Source organism: Paramormyrops kingsleyae, chromosome 20, assembly GCF_048594095.1.
Source record: "Paramormyrops kingsleyae isolate MSU_618 chromosome 20, PKINGS_0.4, whole genome shotgun sequence".
In the NCBI taxonomy this organism is placed as follows: Eukaryota; Metazoa; Chordata; class Actinopteri; order Osteoglossiformes; family Mormyridae; genus Paramormyrops; species Paramormyrops kingsleyae.
The window spans coordinates 11,909,550-11,935,221 of record NC_132816.1 but is presented as its reverse complement, the minus strand read 5'-3'; the positions used below and the strand labels follow the sequence as shown (position 1 = coordinate 11,935,221).

The window sequence follows — 25,672 nt, the reverse complement described above, 5'->3', positions numbered from 1 at the left end:
AATCTACATATTTGTGGTTGAAAGGTCTTAGCCCCAAAATCAAAAGAAGTCTGAAAGGATCGACTGCTATGATAAAGACAATAGAGATGCAGCTTATTCAGGAATAAGACATTTAAAACCTATATTCTTTAAAATGGGGGGAAAAAATAAAGGATGAGAGGCTACACTACCTTTAAGGTGCCCTTCCGCCACAGCCTCATTTTGGCATTTGTGATTGTCTTTCTCCATGTCCTTCATAGCTCTCTGCCTGTCCCAGTGGCGAGCCATAGATTTCCTGACCAACTTGGACTCTTCCTCCTCTTCATCCTCCTCCTCCTCCTCCTCCTCCTCAGTCTCTCCATTTCTACCAGTGCGCTCCAGTAGAGGCATGGGCCTCTCGTCTTCGGAGTTCTCAAAGGGCTCGTTGAGCACCTCCGTGGTCTCGGAGATGGTCTCTGTCGTCACGCTGCTGTTGATCCTTTTCCTCTTCCTGCCTCTCTTGCGCCTGAGGATGGGCCTCTGAGCAGAGACACACAAAGCGTTCATGTCCTGACACTATGAAAGGCCCATTGGCACAATTCAGAGCAAAAATAGGGCAAAAACCACAGAATCAATGACATACTACTCTGTTCACAAACCAGTGGAATCTCTTTGATACAGCTTGCCCTAGAATTTTTATGTATGTATTTTGCTCCAGAGGTCATGCTACCCTAGACTGATCATGCCAGCAGGAGAAGCCAACATTTTCACCCTTCTGGAGCCAAGTTACAACCTTTAAATACTGACATTAAAATTATGGGAGGTATATATATAAAAAAAACACCTTTAAATTGTTCATTGAACAAGAAAAGCTACAGTCCTACACTGCCTTTGAAGTCATCCAGCACAGAAATATTGGGCAGAAGATAGAAAGGCCAGTGGTCTTAATTATGTTCATTGCTCTAATGCAAAATTTTGTCAGTTTTTCCATTATGCCAGATAATTCTCCCAAACACTGTATTAACACAAAAGCTTGTATTTCATCTCAATATGGTACAGATACCTGCAGGTGTCATACTTTACTGTAGTAATATTTAGAATCACAAGAGGGCAGTACTACATGTGTTTGTTACATAATGTTAGCAACTGGAGTCAAGAGGGATGACTTATTACGTCTATCATATATAGAAGATCACAGACGGTTTTGACAGGAACAAAGCAAATAGACCTTTTGTGCCTTAGCTACCAAACAACATTTATGACAAGAGTAATATAAAATTTGCTAAATGCAACAACGGAAACACTAAAAATCAGATTGTGTGCAGACTAGAAACAAACGACTAAACAAAAAAAAAAAACGAATAGCGCTGATAACAGACAATCATTCCGCCACATATAAACTTTTGCACCAAGCTGGGAAACTGATCACCACTCATGCAGCACAGACAAAGGATCTCCCCCCTCACCTTCCTTTTGGCTCCAAGCATAGCCTGAGCTTTGGTGAGGATGGGTGGGGAGAGGTCAGAATCCCCATCCTCCTCGCTGTAATCGTCGCTCTCCCGCACGGCCCCTGCCGCCACACTGAATGCACGGTCCGGCGCCTTCCAGGGTGGCTTTCTGCTGAGCACCTTTGAGGATGGCGGTCTGCTCGAGTGACTTAACGAGCAAGGCTCCCGATCCTCTTTCTCCCAACAGCTGGCCTGCTCCAAACGCTCGGCCTACATAAAAACACGAAAGGGGAGAATAAAATTTAAGAGGTACAGACACTAAAGGAAGGTTACTGACATAGTACACAGTCATAGGTTCCATAAAAATGGCATTAATTACAATCGATAATGCAGAGAATGAATTTAAGCTGTCCAACTTGTCACAGGCCATACCCACACAAATATAACACATTTTTCTCTATATTCATAATCTAGAAGAATGTGACCATTAAAAATGGGAGTACAACAGTACAAAGCAGAGGGATGTACAATTTACAGAATGTGAATCCAAATCCATCACAGGTCCAGAAATTTAACTCAATTGCAATAGGTCATTGCATGATCTAATCGGTGGCTTACAGCTTTTTCATACAGCAGCCCAAGTACTGAAAAGATCTGGCAATGTTAAATAGAGTAACTAAAAAGGCCTGCCATTACATTCAGACATAAAATGCTGGCATGGCTGTTTAAAGGTTAAAGGGCATCGGTTTGTACGTCTTGATGCCTGAACACCCAATTCATGAACTGGATGATAAGGTGCAGTACTTAAGGAATGCATTAATTAGACAAAAGTGGCGTTAACGCAGTTTAACAAAATCAACAGTAGCATTAACAGTTTAACGAAAAACTAATCAAATAGAGCTACCACAATGCGAATTTAAAAGGCAAGAGCTGATGGCAGACAGATAAGTGTATTTAACCCGTCTGACAACAGCGCCGAGATCAGCTCACTTCAAAAGAACATAGCCTAATTATCACCAGGCACTATTTCCCAGGAGCCCCGTAGCTCATTAAGCCTTTAGGTTAGTGGCCACTTGCAAAAAGGGGACAGGAAATGCACCTCCATCTCAGCCTCGCGCTCTTCCTCAGACAGCACCGTGCTGAAGGTCATGACGGGAGACCACCGAAGGCAGTTGGGGTCCACTTCGTTCCGGCGGGGGTTTGTCTTCAACCTCGTCATGTGCTTCTGGATCAGTGTCTCCCTCCGTATGACGACGAATCTGGACCAAAGTCAATGGTACGTGATCGTTCAGAATCAACACTTTGGACGTTCATATTCAGCAAAACATTTTATTCTCCAAAAAAATTCAGCAAATATCTTATTCTTATTTTTCCTTGACATTAGCTGTCACCTTCATTCCTGCCAAAAAACACGGAAGACTTGACTACCTGCTATGACAAGTGGCCATCTGCATTTCGTTATTCCTTAAAAGACCCCGCAAACACAAGGTCATAGTTACCCATGTATATCGAGCATGCCTAGTAAGTCAGAATGGGCAAACGTTTAAATTGGACTGACTTCTAGAGGATTCAAAAAGAAGGGGGATAATAGGAAAGCGAGAAGCTAGGTCTTGGACTGGTGACATTGGTGCTGCGGCAGGAGGGCAAGGAATCTCTTTAAAAAAAAAAAAAAAAAAACCCACAGCTGCAAATTTATCAAACCTTGGCTGGAGATAATGGCCATAAACTGCACATCGACTCACCTGCCATCCTGCCTGTCAATCATATTGAGGTGCTGCAGAGTTGAGGCAATGTCATGTGGACACATGCCAGTAGCTCTGCTTATTCCCTTAATACTGATGTGTTTATCTGGGTGGTTATAAAGGTACTCTAGTATGACACTTTTCCAATATGCCAAGTAGGATAAGCGGCCCAGATCTGACAGCGGCTTCTCAGGGGAGCCCGCTTGTCCTTCTTGCCTCGACAGTAGGTAACCTAGAAAAACGAAACAAAAGCAGAGTATTAAGTTAAGCTAAGCGTCGCCATTTCTAGCGGGCTACTTCCTGCGAAACCGGCTCTATGGAGGAGGGGCGGGGCGGGGCGGCTATTTGTAAGTGCTCCGTTGCCACCTTCAAAAGAGCCTAAAAGAGGTGAGACAATATATTTTTCACTCCTTCAACCCCTGTCAAATTCCACGAAACATGCTGGCAAGGGCAACTGGGAAGGTTGGGGGCAAGCAATGCAGCGGAACAAATGGAGAGAAGCAGCTGGGTGTCACTGCTCACAAGAAGCCGAACCGATAAACGGGGGGAAGGCGGCGGCAGGAAGAGACGCCGCTATCAGTAATTAGTCTTACAGCAGCCCATCTATTACGAGAGGCACGAAATTAAGCCGTACGGCTTTTAAGGACTCGCGCTACTAGGAACACCTACGGTATCGCTGGGAGGGTGAGAACACCTACAGAAAAATCCAGCTGAACAGAGCACGTCATTTACTGTGAGCATATGCAACTATAAGAAGCTACAAATAAAGGAAAACCAAAAAAAAAAAAAACCATGCCAAACTGCAAAAGACAAAGGGTCATAAAATAGTCATTTCTAGAAATTCCTTGGGCGTAACAAATGACACTGCAGTGCGTTTGGCATAAGCGGCGTTCCTGCTTTTTGGTCCTTGCGGTTTAATGGCAGCTAAATGTTAGAAAAGAATTTTTGTAAAGGACAGTTAAGTCACTGCTTTATGACTCATCGTCAGGATTTTTGCTGCAGGCACTGTCAGGCTAACAACACTAAATAAATAATAAAACAAACCACCAGAGAGCCATTAACTCGGTCACATTTCATCTCTAACAAGAGGCAAACAATGCAATTATTATACTTGAATATGATTGTATGATTCCAAATGCTTCTCAGGTTTTAAAGAGAGGCAGCTTGACATAAGAAGCTAAGAATTGTATAGGGGAAAAAAACAAGGAGGTGGGGGGGCTGTTCTTCAGCCACATTTCATTACCAACAATTGTAGTTTTACTTTTTCCTACAGTAAAAAGAGTAAGAGGGAGAAAGTGAAATAAATAGCCCACAGCTGCTACCACGTATAGCCCCCTTTTTTACAATAAATACCTCTAAAAGCCGAGGATCAGGGTCCTCAGTGCCCACTGAGACGGAGACCCTCCTCCCACTTTCATTATGATGGATCCCACACACACACAGCCTGAACAGCTATAGTCACCTCCTGGGAAAGCAGTGCCCTAAACCAACAAATGGGGTTCTCTCACACACACACACACACACACACACACACACACACCAGGGGAGGCCTCTGGCAGAGGTGTTATGCCCCCACCCCCCAAAAAAATAAAAAATAAAAAAGCCTTGTCCAGCTATCCCTTTTGAGTTCAGAGAGGTGAAGTTTTAAACCCGTCACACCACAGCAACGACAGCGGGCAATTAAAATTCAATCCCATGTTGAGCGATTTGTTAAAAATTACCCCACGCGGTGTCATGTGCCAACGGTATGCAGAAATACACGCGGCGCTACGTGGCTGACCTCCATGAGAACCAAGAAGGGGGGGGGGGGGCGGTGGAAGGAGGGAGCGAGATGGACTCTTGTTAAGATGAGCGTGGACCAACCCACCCCCCACCCCCACAGCCCACCACTGCACTTAGCGACTTACTGAAGTCGATGAGAAAGCGGCCATAGCCCTGCCTCTGGTACTGAGGCATGATCATTATGCATGAGACATTGTACTTCTGCTGGCACAGCTTCTCCTGGGGGAAAGGGAAACAGATCAAGGATGTCAAAGCTATGCTGAAGCCGGCAATTCACCACACCTGCCACCAGCCCGGGCCCGAAAGACGGGCAACTGCACATGTAGCACGAGGTGACATTATAATACCATAATCATGCATAAATATAAACACATCCCTTCAAATACGTCATATCTGCCAATAAAAAAAAAAAAAAAATTTAAAAAAAAAAAAAAAAAGCACCAATTTGCCAGTTTGAAATGGGAATTCCAAAAATCCCATTATTTCATATGCTGCGAAAACCATGTTGATTTCATTTTCTTGGTAATAAAATAAGGATTGGTGTGTCAGGGACAGGGGTTGGCAGTATCACAGAATTCCCAGGCAGTATGACATCAATGTAACCAGGATTCTAGGAAAAATAGAATGGAAATTGGAGATGGGGGGGGGTCATGATTTTTTGGGGGCGAATCTGAAGAGACAAAAAAAAAAAAATCCACTGGCATATTGCTGATTTTCCTTTTTTTAAATTAATGCTAAACAGACTTCTGACACCAAGTATAATAGAAATGTCCCTTGGCAACAGTGCATTTTAAAAGTTTACTCTGCAGAGCCAGCTCTCTGGTCAGGGAAAGTGAAATATGATTTCCATTTGATATGTAGGACATTGTAGGGGGAAAAAAAAATTGGATGGAATCTCTCTTTAAATACAGAGCACCTTGTTCCGCAAACCACATACTCTCCCCATCTGAAACGGAAATTACTGTTACACCCCCTACAGCCCGAACAGCGTTAGCATAATGAATAATGAGGAAAAAAAATAAAAAAACTTACCTTTGAAAAGTATCCCACAAGATGGCATCCCTTTTCATCATTTTTTGTAAGTATGTAAAAAAGGAAAGGCTCGACATCATAGTAAAGCGTTTTGTGGTCCAGAAAGAGTTTAGCCAGCAAGCAGAGGTTTTGGCAGAATATTTTGCTTATATTACCATCAACCTGAGAGGGAAGATTTAAAGCAAAAGGCTTCACTCAGCATTGTCTCCATGTCAAGTGCAAATTATATAACAAGAACCAGTCTACGGATATAACAAAGTTTCCACTTTCAAAAAAAAAAGGTAAATTTAAACTATTTACAGCAAATCGAATTTTCTCAGCAAGACAAAGCAAGATGCGGATCCAAACATTGTGTTTAAATTCTGACAACGCTTGGGGACTGGGGGGAGGTGGGGGGGGGTGGCTGAGCTTAGAGCTCATGCTGAGATCACGTCCTCTGCGGACCGTGAATCGACAGAATACGTGTAGCGCGGCTCCGCCGGAGGAGACCGGAGTGTAAATCATTCAGTGCATCTCTGCCGGCTGCCGCAGGAGCGGCAGAGATGGAGAGAGAGGCGGCTGCACTGAGGCTGCAGGTCACCGTTGGCAAGGAGTAAGAAAGGCAGCTCCATCAGATCAGGGACGCCTTGGCTACATGTCACACACGGCACGTAACAAGTTCAATGGGCATCACAGGTTTTTTTTTTGGGGGGGGGGAAGGTGAGGACAAGCTACAGAATTGGAAATGGACATTGATGTGGGGAAAATACTGGGGTGGTTTAACTCAATGTGTTGAAGAAATTAGATAAATACAGAAGAATAATTTTGACAAACCAATCCTGAGCGTCTAAAGATTACAAAGTGGCCACTTACCTCAAACACAGACAAGTCATCCTTTCGGTATATCTCATTGGCTGGTGGGTGAAACCATCCACACTTCTTCGAATGCCGCTGGAGAATATTCTTGCTCCTCATATACTTCAAGCAGAACTCGCAGAGATACAGCTTGTGTAATCTGCGGAGCAGAATGGGAGGCCGTCACACTCGGCCGGACGTCGGCTTGGCAGACAGAACTAGGCTACCGGTGATTCATACCTTGAATATTCGGGCGGGTATGGCGAAGAGTACCAGGTCTGGATCTCGTACTTCCCAAAGTCAATGACTGTGGGGTACCGCCCAGAACCTGTTGTGTTTGCACACCCTGTTTTCTGCAAGGGTACAGAATAATAGTATGTCAGTGTATAAGTACAGGCTTAAAGGACAAGGGTTAGGGAAGGATTGAAATCTTCCAAAATAATAACATCTAAAACCTTATAAACTGCAGTACGTTGAAGGACAGAACACCGATTACGGTCTGCGAGCTGCAAGAAGCACCATGTACTTCAAAAACTCATTTCATCAGGGTCCCAATGCCTTAACATTTAACTAAAGCAATATAATTCTGTGCACCGATGGGAGAAGCCTGGAGTAATTCAGACACAAAATGAGCCTCCTCACCTGCATCGAGAGCTCCAGCACTTGCTTAAAAATCTCTAAATCCTCTTGTGTAACGTGCTCCTTTGAAACTGCCGCACTCAAGTCTGGAGTCTCCTGCTTTACTTTCCTGATGCCTTCATTTTCTGAATCATTCACAAAAAGAAAGAAAAAAAAAATTTGCATTTCAGACATGGATACAGGGACAGTGCATACACAGTAATACCAAATCAAAGCATAATACCTCGATAAAACTGCCCTAGAACCTTAAAATACCCATTTTAAAGGCTCACACAAGATGTCCATTGGGTTCTCCTAGGAGTAAACACCTGTCATTAGGTTCTCCAAAAATATCTAGCAGCTTCTAAATCTAGCTCTCTCTCAAACATTTTATCATTAACATGCTTCAGCTCATTTTCACAGTCATGGAATCACTGAATTACCAGCTTGATTATAGCACCTATAAATATAGTAAGTAGAAACAAGACACTTAATCGCACAAAATGTATGCAAACAAAGCAAATCTATGCCAACCTGTGCTGAACGTTAGATTACTGAATTGATTCTTTCAAACACTAGCTTAGCATACATATCCATATTCACGCTAATCAAGAATGTTATGATGTTAGTATAACTGAAGAAATCATTTTAAATCATTTTCTAATTAGAATGAAATAAAAGCTTTGACAAAAAGGTCAACACTCAAGTTAATGGACCACCACATAATAGCTTTCATGTTCTTAGCCATTCCTCATATAACAGTATTTAATTAGATCGAGTAATAAAGCAGATAATAAACAAAGGAAAATGGTGTTTCGTCTCTATCCCTCACTTTTGGCTGTAAAGAAGCAGAAAAGGTTCTTCACAGAAGAGCCTGAGGCATTCAGTCACTCAATTATGAGATGAAATGATTCACTTGCCGCTTTTGTGACAGTATTTGAACACGAAAGCTATTATACAGCAGGAGAAGCCACTTTACAGTAGCTGCAGTTAAAACAAAATCACAAACACATCAGACAGACATTAAAATGATCATATTTAAAAAATGTGCCAATGGCCCAGGATCTAAATTTTATCACAAATTACGCGCAGAATAAGCAAACCCTTATCTTTAACCCGATAAACCACAAGCGAAAGGCTTTAAAAAAAAGCCCCTTTTCCCACATTTAGGCAGGGTGGCTTACAAAGGGGTGAACACAAGGGGGGTTGAGTGGGGGGAAAAAAAAAAAAATCTATTACAATTAGCACAAGAGCCACAATTCATGAGGAATGGGCGCTGATCAGCGGCGCAGATTTTTGTGGTGAAATCGAGTTAAGAGACAAGGCTCGCGGAAAAAGGGAGGCCACTAGGAGGAGATGGAGATGGGCAAGTCAAGGCAGAGGTATGGGGACAGGAACAGAGCGGGCGGGCGGGGGGGGCAGGGGGAGCTGAATGAGGACAGGCCACCATGCGCAATGACAGATCCGCAAGCAGGTGTGGGAGCGTGCCCTAAAGAGACTACACACACAGAGCAATACCAAAGGGGGACAAAAGAAAAGAAAACAAAACAAAAAAGGTAGACCCGGGATTAGTCAAAGGACAGGCTACAAGTTAATCAGCAAGGAGGAGCCGCAAATGTGCTTTTCACTACTTTCCGATAGTTTAGTTAGGAAACAATGGGGAGGGGAGATGAATGGCAGAAGCTCAATGTTACAATGTGTCTTTGCTGGACGAGACGCAGGTTTGGCTGGAGTGTGGAGCCTTTTGCTTACCATCAGTGTGCTCAGGCTTACTCCTTCCATCTGTCAAGCCCCCCTTCCCTGGAGAGGGGGTACCCTTCTGAGGGGTCACTTTATATTTTAACCTGCCTAGCATCCTGTGCTTTCTGAGGAAGGACTGTCGCCTGAAATGACCAGCCGCCTTAAAGGGGCGTCCTCTCGGCAGGCCCCACCCGGAGAGGGGGGAAGAGTGGGCCGCCATCCTATTCTTAACGTCTTTCTTTCCGTGGAGCTGGGGGCAAGACTTTGCCGTGGAAGACAAATCCGGCTTACGGCGCGTGCGCTTAGGCGGGGCGTAACTAGGGAGTCCCTTTTTCCGAGATTGTCCCTGAGTGGCATAGATATGAGAGAGTCCATCGAAAAGTCCCTTAAGTTGGCTGTTATTGGAGAGGCTACTAAAGGAAGGCGCACTAGACTGGCTCGAAGAACTCTGGGGGGAGTTAGCCAAGGTGGAACTGTTGGATTTCTGAGAGGTGGGGCTCTGTCCAGGTAATGGAGGACCGGGCGGGAGTGCACTGAGGGGGGGGGTGGTGGTGGTTGTTAGCTTTTGGGTGGTGCCAGGGGCCACAATGCAGGAATGAGGAGCGGACGGGGGTTTCTGAAGCCCCCGCTTCCTTGGGCGCCCCCGCCTCGATGGGCCTACCGCCTCACCCCGCGACCGGCGGCCGACCGGCGACGGCGTGAAAAATTTCGAAAGCCCATCAATAAGACCTTTGGTTTTCTTGTTAACAGTGAGTTTGGGGGAGGTGGATGTGGACGTGAAACACGCGGGGGTGGGGGTGGGGGGGGTGGTGGTGAATTTGGTGGCGTCATCAGCCCAACAGGGGTCTGTAAGAGCCAGCTCCCCGTGTCTTGCGTCCGTCACAGATGCGGCATGACCAGATGAACGTGTGGTACAGACGGTAATCTTTTGACCCCTACCAGGTGACCCCCTTCCAGCCAGTGCTATCATGGAACCGCCTCCACTGGTTACAGACCTACAGGTAGGTGAAATGGTAAGATGCAGTTAAAAAAAAGGTCCATCAGCGTTCGAAATCAAATTTACACCTAGGATAGTTCAAATCAACAGAACGTCAAGCATTTAACGTATAATGAAAAACAGACTTTCATAGACATTCTCCAACAGTTGTATTAACTTGCCCCTTAAAGGCAGAGGTCAGGCTCACATGCAAACAGGACAGGCAGCCACAGTTAAGAGGGAATGGTTAAAATGCAGAGCATGTTCACAGAACATGAGGAACTCTGAGCGATATTCAGAGTGGCTGGTCAGATGCTTAATCCAACGCAGGAGGACCCTCAGTATGATAAAAGGTGCTTGGCGCGTCGAAGAGCCAGAAATAACTGATCTGACATACGGCAAAAATCAAACCTGCAGGAAAATACTGAATTTTTTCTCTTACATTTTATATCTGAGGTGAAAGTTGATACAATACTAACTTCAAAAGATTTTTGGAAACTGGGACTTCACAAAAAAAAAAAAAAAAAACTGCCATCAATCTTAAACCAATATAAAAAGATAAAGAAATAAATGTATGCACTTCAGATTCATACAGAAATAAAATCTTTCCACACAAATGGTATCAAATTCAGACTAACATACATGGTACACTGTTTGGGCTTTTTTTTGGGTCTTCCTAACGGCTTTGCATATCGACGTTTGATCTGGGCAGCTCTCTTATGCAGCAAACGCTTTCTCTTTTCCTTTGGCCTACACACTTGGCAGATCCACATTCCTGGAGGATGTCCAAGCAGAAAGAGCATTTGATTGGTCAATCAATTCAAAAGGACACATACTCGTTTGAAATACTCCCGAGTAATGCACACAATTTAAATGCCTTCATTTCTGGTGTCAATTCACAACTCGGGGAAAACGGAAATCAATTAGAGAAAAAACGGAAACGTTTTCAAGGAAAATAGACGGAGAAAGGTAATAACATGGAAGTATATGAGCCGACTTTTTCACATTTCCACAAGCTTTACGAGCACGGCTGTCAGGCCCCATACTGTAATGCAAGGTAAATCGATATAACATTTTAACATTGAACTGGGGGCGGTGGGGGGGGGGGGCAGATGGATTGATGATCTTACCTTTTGGCATTCTCGAAAGCGGTGGGTCACAGCACTCCATATGGAAACCCCGATCACAAGAATCGCAGAATAGCATGTCATCCTGGAAGAATCAGTTCACATTCCGTTTTTATCCCTGACTTTCACCTCATTTTACACGGCGACCTCGCTTTCGGCTTCCTCGCTGACACTGACGACACGGCCTCCTCCGAGTCACGCATGCACTAAAGAAATAAAATCCCGGCCGATTCTCTCCCTCGCTGGAAATATGCCAAGTTGCCTCACCGCTTGTGGCTTCCAGCACACAGCCAGGGATTGCCACCCTCTAAATTCCCTCATCCAGCTTCTAGATTTCAGTCTAAGCACCAACTTGCAAGACTATCATGATTTACATGTTATATTGTGATCCAATCTCCTCCATGCAATCACAGAGTTCACTCACGCCCCTGTAAATGTTCTAGGAACTAATTAGCAAAGCTAACCATTTCTGAAGGGGATGACTGGATTCAAACTGGCCATATACAAGGTACTAAACAGTTTCCTCTGTTAAAATGCATGCATTACTCATAGGGGGAGACAATCAAGATTTCCCCCCCAAATTACTTACAGCATTTTTCCCTTGGATTTGACAGGAACTACACGTTTTGCATTCAATACATTGCCACGGCAGCGCCTTTACATTCGTGGTCAGCTCTGGAGAGAACTTCAGACAGGACGGATGTCCTTAAAGAAAATCAAGGCAAAATACAAAATCAGATTTACTGCATAATACAAAAACCTGTTAACACACAAAACATCAAGCCTCTTAAGCTAACATTTAGAAGAATTCAAAGTCGGAGCCACCATCAAATTAATAGTTTGCAGGATTAAAGAAAATGGTTCTAAATGGCAGCAAACGATGGATGCAGAATCAACACATAAAAGATACGACATTACATCAACAATGTGATTTTTATGCTGAATGCAGTTCCAAAAAATAATACATTTAACCTTAATGAGTGACTGGTGAAGGATAGTTTGACCTTAGTGAGAGATAGGAAGCATTTATTTGTACATTAAGATAATCCATGAAAGTCATGGTGGGGGAGAAAGGAAGGGAATAGAAGGCAGTCTGTCAGTCTCATAACTAGTGTTTTTCAGCAGGGGGCATTTTGACACACTCCGAACGATGGAGTGAAACCCGTCTCCTTAGTCAATTTTAGCCAATAAGAATGTCACTAGGAAAGTGATTACTCTTGGCATTTCAAATAATTGTTTGACTCAAATTACTACTTTGAAGAGGTAACTTAATGGGATGCTGCCAGCAGAGTCCAGAAGATAGAAGAGTGTGGAAAAATGCCACCACCAAGACGAGGCCAATCTATATGCCACTTTCCCATAATGCTGCTCAGCACTGACGCACCTCAGGACTGACATCAACCTGCTACAATAAGCTGAACCTTGGAATACATCTTACCAAACATCTAACCAGACATCTGGAAGTCTAAAGTTCGGTAAAATAGCAGCAGAAACGTGCAAAATGTGTGGCAAAATAATTATATTTACACACAAGTTCGGTCTTCAAATACTTTCTACACCTACGGCAGCATTTTCACATTGCCTCATAGGTATGTTCAAAATATGTATTGGATAGCACTAATCACCGAAACAGAGCCACCACACAAACATAGCCACAAACCATTATGGGTAGCACCCATACATCAACAGATGGGAGAACTGATTTTATTATTTAAGCAAAGAAACATGTGAGAAGGAAATACAACCTCTTAATAAACAAGAAACCAAAATACTAAGTGATTAGGATTTAAACATGGTGGATGAATTCACAAAAGCCTTCCTACATTCGAAATCTCAACACGTGACGTCTGGCACCTCTGCAGAAGGGCCACACAGTGAAAAGGGACCTCGCGTCTTTCTAATCACCCCTGCCACAAGGGTAGAGCCTCATTCAGAGGGGCGCAGAGAGACTTGCTTCAGCTGAATACTCTCTCCACAATACAATATACTGTGGTTCACAAATTCATTGAGATTGATACATGAAGAAGGAAAAAAAAAAAAAAAAAAAAGCAGCACCCTGTTCTGGAGTGGTTGCCAAAATACTGTATTTGCAATGCCTTCAATAAGACAAACTTATAAGCTTATTTAAGAAATGTGTTCCCAGCTCTGGCATCACATCACATCAAGTCACATCACATCACATCACTGGCAAGCTGGATGCCCAAACACTGATGCCTCTATTGCTACTGCATGGAGGCACCCAGGAAACTCACCGCTGCTCCCACAGTCCGCGCAGGAAAGCAACTCCTCGGGCCTCTTCTCGCGGTTGGACTCCTTCGTGCCCAGACAAAAGCTGCATATGGGGATGGGGTCAGCGCGAGGCTGGGGGGGGGGCGCACAGCGCAGGGGAGATACGGAGAGCAAGCAAGAGAGAAAAAAAGATCACAATGAGCAGTGGGGAGTGTAAAAAGTACCACACAGACATGATTAGTCACCATTTTCTGTTATTAATTATCAGGGCCGATGCATTAGGAGTATTGCAGGTAAGAGCTGAAAAAAAGAAACTGTAAAGGTTTTCATTTGGTCTGATGTTCCTACATCTCACAAATTCAACTAGAAAACATTAATACTGGAAAAGTCTCTCACTGACTTCAGTCACCACCTGTAGGTCTAATTACACATGTGGATTAACACAAAACATCTTTAAGATCTGTTAGTCCTTCAGGAGACTTGGGAGGAATTTTCAGGTGCCCAAGATTGGTATGCTGATTAATTCCACCTGTCCCTCATTACCAGTGAAGGGTATTAATTGGTGAGGCCTGTTTCTCTCTCCACATTCCTAATAACCAGGGAGAACACCCCCCCCCCCCCCGCCTTGAAAGTCTACTCAGTGTCCCCTGACATGTACCAGCTTTTCCTGCCCCCATGATTTTCATTTCACTCTACTCTAGAAGGGCAGTTTGCTTTTGTAGCTCTGAAGTGTGTGCCGTCAGCCCTTTTCCAGTGCCACCATTCCCCCCATAAAGAAAGATCCCATTCCCCACCCAATTGTCAGTCACGTGGTTCGAACTACAAGCTCAGCCAAAGGCATTTTCACAGTCATATACAACTGACTAAATGAGAAGTGGTTAAAAAAAAAATACAAAAAAACAAAAACCAAAAACTTAACATTTGTGCAACAGGTTGCTCAAATGTCTGTTTATAGTTAAAAAAAATAAATACACAATCTTCATCATCACCAGTTTTTAATAACCTAATCACACCGTTGTTGCATCTCACAGACAGCTAATAAACTGAGTGACTCAGAAAGCACGCATGCAGCACCTCAGCGTCAGATACACGCTATATCAGCTCGAGCCGATAAAGGGACTGAGATCAGCAATTGGGAAATCTTTACTGCAACATGTTGTGCTGAAACACAATGAGACCAAAGCATCACACCAGGCCTTAAAATGTAAGGGGGATACAAGACAAGCAACAGAAACTTACCTGTATTATTTATAATGAAGAAGCTGATGGCCTGTGTTAGCTAAGATGCGAGGTCGACATTCACTGTGATGTAATGAAAACCAGACCTGCAAAAGCCACCCATTCTGTGGCAGCCCTAACAGCGGCCCTGTAAGTCACTGATGCTAATTAACAGCGCGTTTCCTTTCAGTAACAGAAAACCGATTCAAACAAAATAGCCCGACTTAGATCCAACGTCCATTTACCTGGTTCACTGCATCACTTTATTTTCATTCATTTATTTATGGTCTGTTTTCTGGCTAGACTTGATGGAGTGTAATATAGCCTACAGCTGTGGGCAACGTGTGCTTAACATCAGGCTCAGGGGATTTGCACCTTAGCGCATACAATTCAGTTATGGGGAGAGACCATTGGAAAAACATCTAATAACGAACAGATGAACCATAAGATCTATTATCTGACTACTATAATGACTTATTAAACTGCAGTTAGAGAAACTACACACATATCTAGTATTCAGTGCACGTTAGTGCCTCAGCAATGTTCACATGCTGTTCTTATAAAACATCTATTTAATATAAATAAATAAAAGTACCCAAATCACCATTACAAATGCAGTCTGGCCCAGCTCGTATAAATGTCTCAGGCTAGTTACGGCAACTTCCTGAAAGTTATCCATATTCATCATTATCCTTGAGCAGTACGGCAAGAGAGCCTCATTTATGGGGCCACTTTGTTTATACAAGAATGAATGTGTTCCTGTCAAAAGAAATTTTTAGCTTCATGTGTCCGTAACAGCCCGCCTGCGTGCAAACAGTGCAAAACCACAGCTTCCCAGCTAAACCTCACCCTGCAGCAGGGTGCACTCAACCTTTATCACCTCACTAGTAGCCATGCTCACCAGCCATTTGTCTATGACTAAATTTTCGGTGACAGATAGGATACTTCTTGCTAATGTTTTAGCAGCAAACTCGGAAATGACCCAACTGGCGACCAACAGAAGCATGCCTGAGGAATGCAAGAGTTACCCGTCCCTAAAGTCTGTGATTTGTTTAGATTATTAAACTGCGTTTGTTCAGCCCCCTCCCCCAAATTTGAAATGATGCAGCAGTTCAGTTGCAGATCCATTCCTTTCACCACTACGCAGCCTGCTGCCCGAGCTCTCACAAGCAGCCAGTCACACCTTCACGAAAGCTCCTCGTTCACAAAAGTAACTGACTTTTCTCAGCAACTATGAGCTTACAAACAGTTCCTCTGTCACTGTACACAAAGCTGAATATGTTCTCAAAACACAACATGGGTGTTCGGTTATAAAGGAGGGGCAATTCTATGAAGACCTCTTTGCTTTCATTTGTTTAAGCTTATTATGCAACTTCAAAAGGTGAGTCAGCATTTTTTAAGACCTGGGAACACTGAAGATAAGAGCAGCCACAAGAAAATCGCAGGGACCGCTTCTGCATTTTTGCACTTAACTTACTTAAGTGTAGTAAAAATGCAAAAGAAAAAACTTCTGTTCGCAGAGCTACATGGTGCTACCAAATGCTGTATGGGAATATTTCTCAGCTAGGCTAGACAGAACTTTAAACAGAATCAAACTGATTCCAATGATACCATCTCAACTAATCTGCAATGCATGCAAAAGCAAAAATTCAACTACTATAGTATGATTAATTACTTTTTTTTTTTTAACCTTCCATAACAAAATAAGACCTTTTCAAGAAAAGAAGCATTTTCAGGTGTTAAATGCAGAGCACAAGGCAATAACATGGCAAGACAGCCACAGAGAACGAAACATCATAGCCTTGTTGGAATGTTTAAAGTCATGTGTATTAGGTGATACAAAAACAATCATACTCCGCCCATTCTATGGAGGGGAGGAGCTATTTTTCCAAACTACCGTGTCTAAAACAACTTGCATAACCAAGGTTAATTCAGCATGGCCATATGCAACATATTACCTTGTTAGTATGAATGAAGAGGACAACAGCTTGTTGTGTACTTAATACTGAATGCATCAATATTCTTTTTAAAAACCTATAGATGAAATGACTTAACAGCCGTTTAACCAGTCAATTAAGAGTCGGGCGGTTCAGTAAGTCTCCGAGGTTCTTCAAATATCAGCAGTTGCAGGGCACCCGCAGTGAAAAGTGCTCAGCACAGCGAGGGTTTGTCAATGAAATAAACAGCTTGAGATGATCAATCAGTCAGCTGGATGCAGAAAAACTGGAGCCAAAAGGAACAGTCTATGAGCAGAGGGATTTGCACACCAGAAGCTGATAATTGCCATTTATAACATAATTAAAGAAGTCTAATTAAAATAAATAAATAAAAGCATTAGCAAATTTGCTTTTAAATGATACCACAAGCTTAATACTTCACACAAAGGCATCCGTCCCCATGATGAGCAACATATCACAGTATTGGCATTATATACGCATTGCTGCAAGACAAGCAAACCACTGCTGGGCTCCCATTGGTCAAAAAGAGGTTCTTCCTCTACTTAAAAGTTCAACAGAAATGGCCTATTATTTTAAAGGGAGCCTTATATGTTAAGGAATATTCAGTCGTGGTGCATGCACTTTTCAGCTGCTGAGTGAAGTCACACTCTAGACCAGTGTTTCTCAACCCAGTCCTCAGCGAACTCCAGCCAGTCCACGTTTTTGCTTCCTCTCAGCTCCCAGAGCACCTGTACCAGCTATTCGGTGTTCCTGATTGGCTGGGAGCTGGGAGGGAGCAAAAACGTGGACTGGCTGGGGTTCGCTGAGGACTGGGTTGAGAAACACTGCTCTAGACAAACAGCATTTAAGAGGAGGCTAAATGCATCCCTCTACAGTGTGTGAACCACTTACTGTCCTTCAGCTACCCGTCGTGAGTCAAACCGAGAAAATGAATCCACTTCCTCTTGTTCGTTAGTCAGTGAAACCAGAGAGATAATTTTAAAGCAGGCTAAAGCTCAGCACAAACTCCTCTTTTTCTTTTTTTTTTTTTTTGAAGATCTATATCTGTCCCATGTCCCAGTTGCCACAGAGCAAGATTTTAAACTGTCAGGAGTGATCCAGGATTAAGTAAGGAAATCAATTTTTGGATCAATCTTACCAAACCCAGAAAAAAAGAAAACTAGGCTGACCATCTTTTTAAAAAAAAAAAATAAACATTCTGATTTATCAGTGGCATACAAACTAATGCAGACTGCCAGCTTGAAATAGTACAGTCACTTAACAGGGGGCTTTGATCCCAATCCTGCCCCCATTGTTTACAGAACCACCAACCAGTTCATAAACACAATCAATCACAAGATGCAGGACCATCTGCAAGAGGAGACCTTTTCTAACTGCTGAGGAACTGGCACCATACTATCACATGCTCATGTCAATTTAATATACCTCCTAGCAACAGACAAGGTCTATTCCTGGAAACCAGGGGCCTGTAATTAAATAATTCAAAGACAAGGGAATGTCCCGTTTTCATTTGATTACTTAGCTGCTTCCAGTGTTAATGCTGAATGAAGAAAAAGAATGCATTACTGCAGGTGAGTGGTGGCCAAATAGATCAATTAAAGATACACATGTGGTCACAGAAAAGTGTCTGTTTAGCATTAGGCTGACTTAAATCACCTTAATATGCACGTCAATGATCATTTGGAATATTCCTGGGTTCTGAGTCCGACTGATGATATTAAGAACCTCTCCCAATACACATCCATTCCATGTTGACTTGGAAAAGGCGGTGCCATATCCCATATGCATTTATACCCTGATAGCACATTATCCATCTTTATAAATCTGAATTGGAGCCTGACTGTCCTATTGATTTGCACATACAAATTAACCTGATCAGTATCAGTGCTTTGTGGTTCTGAGAATTCACAGCTCATTAATTATCATTTGTCTATTTAGAATCCACATAACTTTGCCCCAGTACTACATAAAAGACTTTCCTTTAAACTCACTAAATATTCTGATATAAATGTTCCAGATTTGCAAACTGGTAGTTCAGGTGCACTAACTCCAAAAGGGCCATTATTGTATGCCTCTGTGCATCGGTGCCATCCATCAGCCTGGCATGCCATCCAGAACATACCCTTCTCTGTGCATCCCAACATTGACTGTAGTTCAGCTAACCCTACCCGTGACCCTATCCATTATTCAAAGTAGATGGTTGGATAGTGTTAAAGGATGACTGTCACATTATAAATGCACAATTCATACCATTGCCAACAGAAACACCCACACAGATTTTTGTGAAATTGCTTTGTTTGATTGGAATCCAAAAAAGGGGAATGGTAATTTAACATTGTCTTTGATGGATCAACACAGTAACCTACTGCAGTGATCGCTAACCATGTGTCCAACTTTTGACATAACCAGCAAATGAAACAGGTGAGCCTGGCTGGTAGCAACTCATATGCTGCCAGAGGCCATTTTATGGGGTCAACTCCAGCATCTACCAACAGAAAAAGCCGGCTTGGCTCGTGGTGCCAAAGCAGAAAAACAATTTCACATCGGGAAGCCTGGGTAAATTGACGTTTGGAGCATGTCACAGCAACGGTGTAAAAAGCAACTTTTGTTTAAATTCATTCTTGTGCCCTCACACAGTGCAATTTAACCACAATTTAGTGAATTTTTGGTAACCTGCTGTTCCACAGGTCATACCATTTAAAGCGATTCACTAAAATCCTGAAAAATACTGATTTTAAACGAGTCAACCACAGAACTCAATTTTCTGACGATTAAGAGACTAAAAATTGCACACACTTTTGGATAGTGGTACTATTTTCCAGAAAGGGTGAAATCACAGCTTTAATGACACCAAAAACCAGGGATTGTTTTATTTGGACAGAAAAATAAAAAACACATAACAGGCATGTCTGACAATGGCACTATCGTGAAAGATCATAAAAAAATACAATAAACCACCAGTTAATTTTATGTCTCTTACTGCACAACTGAAGGTTCGTTATACTTCAGCATAAATTATTGCATAAATTAAGTGAATATCCTAAATCCTGGCATTCAAGCTAAAAGAACAAATTTTGATAAAATAATAAGCAAGGAGACAGAGCCTAAACTTCATCTTGGTGGCTATAATCAGCAGATTGGCTATCATAGTGCTTACTTACCTGTACACAGGCTAGTTTCCCTGAAGTGCTAAACCAGCTGAACTTGGGACCAGGCAACAGACATAAAACAGTGTTTGTGATTGGTGGAGATAATTGCTTGAATGTTACATATCAATACTCCACAATCAATTACTTAACTGAAAGTTTTACATGGGCATCATCTTTCTTTTTTTACGCTCATTAATTGGGAGGGACCAACACATTCACAGAAGGCTACCAAACCACAAAAAGGAAGGGCGCTTACTTGCAGATTCCTCATGTAAACCAAGTTAGCTGTATATCTACCTAATATTTAGAGGCCGATTGATTAAACTAGAAAAAAAGAAAAGGGTTTAAATGCTGCTAACTACATATTATGCAGTATCCAGCAGCTTGAAATGCACTGCAATTAACATACTTCATTTCTCAAAATGCACAACATCCAAACCCATATATTTTTAAAAGAATTTAACTACAAACTGTTGCCTAACAACTGGAAGATAACTGGGAAGAAAAATGGTCAACTTATTACTATACATGACAGAAAGAGGCATTTTATATACATGCTGATTTCAGCATTCATACAACAGCATAATCAGACAGCAGCATAATCAAGTCAATGATCTATTAACCTGTAAAGTTATACAAAAGAACAAAGTCACAAAACCCATCATACTTTCTGCTAGTTTTTATTCTCCGAATAAACTCACAAATCAACACTCAACACAAATCCAAAAATCACACCAGTCTAGCATGGGCTCCCAAGAAAAACCACACTGATCTTGATAGTTTACCAAAGTTCTCTGCCATGAAATTGCAAACATCTTATCTAGTATAAATACTGCTTAACTGAAAAAAAAATACTTTCTGAAGAAATTAAATGGACCATCTAAGATTTCATAAAGCAGCCAAACAAAACTTGGTGACAAAAAGGGTTCAACACAAAATGCTGGTTCAACATCAACACCAGGAAATGAAGAGGTACACAGCATACCTGGTCTTTCTCATGTGGAAGAAGACTTGCAAGGGGGAGGAATGATGGGGAAGCACTTGTACACCTGGAAGATCCTCTTCCTTCAACACTTCCATAGTTCATCCGGTACAGCGGCCCATTCTTCAGCAGCCTTCCATTGTTAACCGCCCGTTTGGCTGCCAACCTTAGCCGCTGCTGGAAAGTGGGGTTGCTTATGATGTTCGACAAGTCATCCTGGTTCCTGAGATACCTTTCGATGTTCTTCAAAGAGGAACCAATGGGGTCATTGAGAGCTTCGATAGCTTGCCGCAAGATCTTATTCCAGTCTACATAGCGTAGGTCGCTTGAGCTCCATGCTGATCCCTTTAGAGACACAGAGAAGCCTCCAGATTTGAGAGGTGCTATTCGCCCTGGATTATCTGGGTCTTTATAAGAAGCACTTCCCTTATTTGTCACCTTGAGAATGGAGCCATCATGGACACTTAATTCCAACTGCTCCAAAACGGTCTCCTTGTCCAGTCCATGTGATGTTGATACTGCATGACAGATTCTCTCTTCAGATGGTCTCTGCTTTTGCCTTTTGATCTTTTGTATTGCTTCGAGAATCCACCCCGTATATAGTGGGTTTGCAAGTTTTACCATGGTTGAATACTTTGCTTCAGGCAGAGGTGATCCATAGAGATTTCTCTTTCTCTGTTACTAATTAATGGCATCCATACAGTGAAAAGGATTGTAAAAATATGTGACAAAGCATAGTGTAGGGCATTCTTGTAAATCCTGGGAAGAGTCAGCAAGATAGATTTAGCAGAGGATATATTTCAAAAATATCCTTAATAAAGTTGACTATCATCACCCAAAAAGCACAAACTCTTTAAAATTCCTCCTGGACTCAGTGGAAACCTAAAAGAATAAAAAGAAATCAATAAAACAAGGAAGAGGTTATTGCAGCAATAAAATACCAGCAATGACAACAGCAATGTCTCTTACCACTGTAGATAGTTTGTTTAAACATTCAAACTAACTGCACACATATTATGGCTATTCATTAACAAGCTGTCAGAATACATCAGATGAAGCTGGAAATATGACCAACTTTCTTTTGCGAAGCAACAAGTTCATGGCAATGCTGTCATTCTTAACATTTACGCAACCTCTCAAATCAGTTTCACACTGAAAGCAATTAGTCAGGTTACAGGTATGATAGCGGTTAAAATACATATTAAAGCAGCAACATTCATTATACAAAACTTACTGAATCAATTTGTCACCTGAATTTTATATGCATGATAATATGTTGGAAGATGAATGGATGGATGGATGGATTTCTAGGCAACATAATTCATGACTGAAGCAACCAGATGAATAAGCAAATTTACAAACTGATTAATAACATGTTCAGGAATACTGATTATGGGAAAACCGCAAGCTTATACCATAAGTCTGGACTTGTCTAAAACAAACCATAGACCTTGACCACCAACTACCTGAAGAACAATGGCAATTTATCAGGTCTTAAAATACAAATATGCGAAAATTCTTCTTTTGAGACTATTCCAATACCACCATCTCAAACTGACAATTTATATCCAGATATACATTTGGGTTTCAGCTGAGTAAATTGGGTAGCTTTTATGAAGAGAAAACACAAGGCCCTGGGACAGAAACCAGCAACCTTCAGGTAAGAAGCCCATGATCTAACCCACTAATTACATATCTTGATATCGACTTATTTTACACTAGACACTGGAAGAATCGATTTTAGTCTATATTAAAGTCTCTCTGCTTAATATGGGTATTCAGTTCATTTTGTCGAGTTATAACTACATATGGCAATTACAAAAAAAAAATAGATCTAACAGGGGAAGAGTACGTGTGGCAACCGAGCAACTGTTTTTGCGTGTATTTTGCGAGTGATTTGAATAAACGCGGAGGCAGAGGAAGAACAGTGCGCAGAGCTACCAGCAGGTGACGTGTATCGGACGGCTCTCTCCCGGATCCCCGCAACCCCTGTCATCCTGCAAGTTAGCTGGCCAGCAAGCCTCCGCTGATCGCATCAAACTCGGCTCCACACTGCAGCAGCGGGGTCAGCCGGGGATTGCAGCTGGAGAGACGGCATCCCCAAGCGACCAGTCACATCATGCCATGAAATCCTCACAGCGTTGATATAATAATAATAATAATAATAATAATAATAATAATAATAATAATAATAATAATAAATCATGTCACCACAGCTAAAGAGAAACCTTTAACTGCGCCGATCATTTATGTACTTATAGTTCGTGTCACCGACATCGTAGGTTGACAGTTCTGCTTACTAGGAAATATTCGCTAACCTTTTTCCTCCCAAACTCAACTTTTAAACATTACCTACATAAATAAAACAAACTCCCCCTCCGGCGCCAAAAATCGTTTTCACTTTAAAAAAAAAAAAAAAAAATAGCTGTCAAAGTTGCTAAAATTAATTGCTGGATACCTAGCTTAGTCAGACGTCAGATAGCAGCTCCAAGATGGCTAGCTAGCCGCCGCTAACTCCGAACTCGAGGCAAACATTTATGACAGCCTCCGAGGGACGCTTGCGGATAATTTATGACGGCGAGTTAATCGTCCAATTAACCTGTGACTTCGGTAAACGAAAGGCAAATCACAAACCTTGACTTCTAGCGTGTGAGTGGCTGAGGGCTGCGCTGTTGCCTGCCGCTGGTGGTACCTAACAGACGCCATTTTGTTACAATGTTGTAGTTTACATGAATCCGACATGACACTGATTACAACCCAATGGAGTCTCATTAAACCTTACCTTCACCGCGATGCGCCCTCCCTCGCAACTTTAATATTGGTTGTAAAGGCAGAAAAAATCGATTTCTGATTTGATAAAGAGCACGTCAATCATCGAAAATAGGCTCTCGCTCCCCCTTAAAAAGAGTTTATTGGCTATTTCGACCTGCTACTGATATTCAATTGCCCCGCCTTTTAAGGTAACTACTTAGCAATTATTATTACCAAGCGCCAGTCACATCCCATACCACCGAGACCCCTTGCATCTTTCGCATGTGAAGGACGCTAGATCCGTATGAGTTATCCTCCAAATACTTAATAATCGCCCGAATGCATAGGCACCGAGCAAATCTAAGCGGTTATGTTTTGAAGGGTCAATGATTTGGCAAATAGAGCAACACCAGGCAGCACTCCACCTTTCAACAAACTCCTCCTCGAAAGGATTGACACCGGGGAAGCTAACTAGTTAGCGACGTACAATTTGACTTCCATCGTTTATTTCACGAGTCTGTCGAATCGTTTCTTTAAATTATTTTTTATAAAGTTGCCGCTGAGCAGTAAAACTGGTCGTGTCACATTCTGTTCAGGAACACGTATGAAAGCAGTTATCCAAGTACATAGTCTTCTTGGATAATTACACAGTTGCAAAACGTAGACACATAGCTGTTTAGCAAGCTAGCGGTATTCTTTCTCTCGTATAGTATTTTGTTAGCCGACCAAGATAGCCTGCATGTCTGTGTTGGCTTTGCCGTTACATCACACTCCTGCAAAATAATAGTTGGGTAGCTGCACGCATTGTGCATTAAGGTAACAACTTAGCGAGGCGACCCCGAGGAATCGAAGTGAGTAACAACACAGCGAAATGTAGATTTAAACATGTTCACCCAACTTTCCATATCCAAAAATTCTAATGACAGTATTAGCGGAAAAAAAAAGAAAATGCCAGTAATCCGACGGAATATCCAGCGCTCATCACGCTATTTGCTGCCTCGATAGTTATTTCACGTTACAAATGTCTTTTCCAGCGCGGTTTAATTTTGAACCCAAATGCAATTATTTCCGATGCCTAAACGATTAGGTATTCCTTAAATATCGGTCCAATAACAACGATCGGCTCTATTTAAATGCAAGACAAAAAAAGGAAGCCACAACAAGAAAATGCCTGCAGCTAACATTGCTGCTTGCTAGCTTGTTACCTTTTCAAGTTTTTTTTTTCTCGAGGTTTCTTCTCTCCTCTTCGCAAACGCAGTAATTGAAACGATGAGGAATAATTACAGGAAGGAAATCAATCCCAAGACTTTGTTGTATTTAATAAAGGGACGCACGCGACAGCTCGCGCTCAGGCAGAATAGACCTGATAACAACTAGCTAGCTAGCTAATTGAAAGGTTAATCTACATAGCAGCCTGTGACAAAGTAGTACCCTCCCCCTTCTTCACTCTATCTCAAATGTTTGCAGCCAAGTCTTGCCGCTATATGTACTCATAGGGTGATCATAGGGAAATTATATATTTTTTTCCCAGTGAGGAGACCACCGTGAAACGTTGCTGGGTGGAAAAAATAAATAACTAATATATTGATGAGACGCAGAGACAGGTAGCGCGAAGATCTAAAATCTCCAGAACCGTATAAGTCTCAGAAAAAAATGATACAAATGATTTTAATGAGGGAAATATGTTAAAAAATACCTATACTGGTTTCGAATAAAGATTACATTTAGAGCAGTATCCGTGCGCATTTTATTACAAGTAATGCAATAAACAAGTATTTTGGCAGGTTTAAATGATCGGAAGAAACAAAGAATAATTTAAGATTCAAGAGGACAGTGTCTTTATAGTGACAAATGCATGCGTTTAAGGCGATGCAGTTGTTTTAAGGATAAGGATTTTTTTTAAATTACAACAATAAAGGGTGAGATTTACGTGTCCTTTAAGAACAGCGTGCTATTTTAAGCATAATCTATACAGCCTTATAATAGACTGTCAGGAACAGGGAAAACGCTCTTTGATTTACATCACACCTACATTCCAAGGTAAACGTTAAACTGTAAGCATGGGGATGGGGGGGGGGATTATTTTTGTTATACTCACTCCAGAGGGACTTGGATCTATTGGGAATGT

The 25,672-nt window shown here is 42.1% G+C and overlaps 1 protein-coding gene across 6 annotated transcripts in view; it reads right to left on the bottom strand.

Annotated features, from left to right (window-relative positions):
• Window positions 1–24,989, bottom strand: part of kat6b (K(lysine) acetyltransferase 6B) — a 28,819-nt gene extending 3,830 nt beyond the window's left edge. Inside the window, exons 1-17 of one of the 6 annotated variants that reach the window (XM_072703352.1) lie at window positions 23,428–24,045; window positions 22,735–22,876; window positions 20,797–21,675; window positions 13,510–13,618; window positions 11,847–11,962; window positions 11,261–11,342; window positions 10,773–10,905; window positions 9,167–10,149; window positions 7,439–7,560; window positions 7,037–7,149; window positions 6,815–6,956; window positions 5,963–6,124; window positions 5,056–5,149; window positions 3,149–3,380; window positions 2,506–2,665; window positions 1,425–1,676; window positions 171–498 (exon numbers count right to left, since the gene is read on the bottom strand). In XM_072703352.1, coding sequence (XP_072559453.1) covers window positions 171–498; window positions 1,425–1,676; window positions 2,506–2,665; window positions 3,149–3,380; window positions 5,056–5,149; window positions 5,963–6,124; window positions 6,815–6,956; window positions 7,037–7,149; window positions 7,439–7,560; window positions 9,167–10,149; window positions 10,773–10,905; window positions 11,261–11,342; window positions 11,847–11,962; window positions 13,510–13,618; window positions 20,797–21,417 — 3,649 coding nt within the window. In that variant the 5' untranslated portion in view covers window positions 21,418–21,675; window positions 22,735–22,876; window positions 23,428–24,045. Of the gene's footprint in view, window positions 1–170; window positions 499–1,424; window positions 1,677–2,505; window positions 2,666–3,148; window positions 3,381–5,055; window positions 5,150–5,962; window positions 6,125–6,814; window positions 6,957–7,036; window positions 7,150–7,438; window positions 7,561–9,166; window positions 10,150–10,772; window positions 10,906–11,260; window positions 11,343–11,846; window positions 11,963–13,509; window positions 13,619–13,731; window positions 13,995–20,796; window positions 21,676–22,734; window positions 22,877–23,251; window positions 23,341–23,427; window positions 24,046–24,749 lie in introns of those variants that run through there. The other 5 variants (XM_023798057.2, XM_023798047.2, XM_023798091.2 and 2 more) reach the window with 5 other exon arrangements.
• Between the last annotated feature and the right edge of the window lie 683 nt (window positions 24,990–25,672).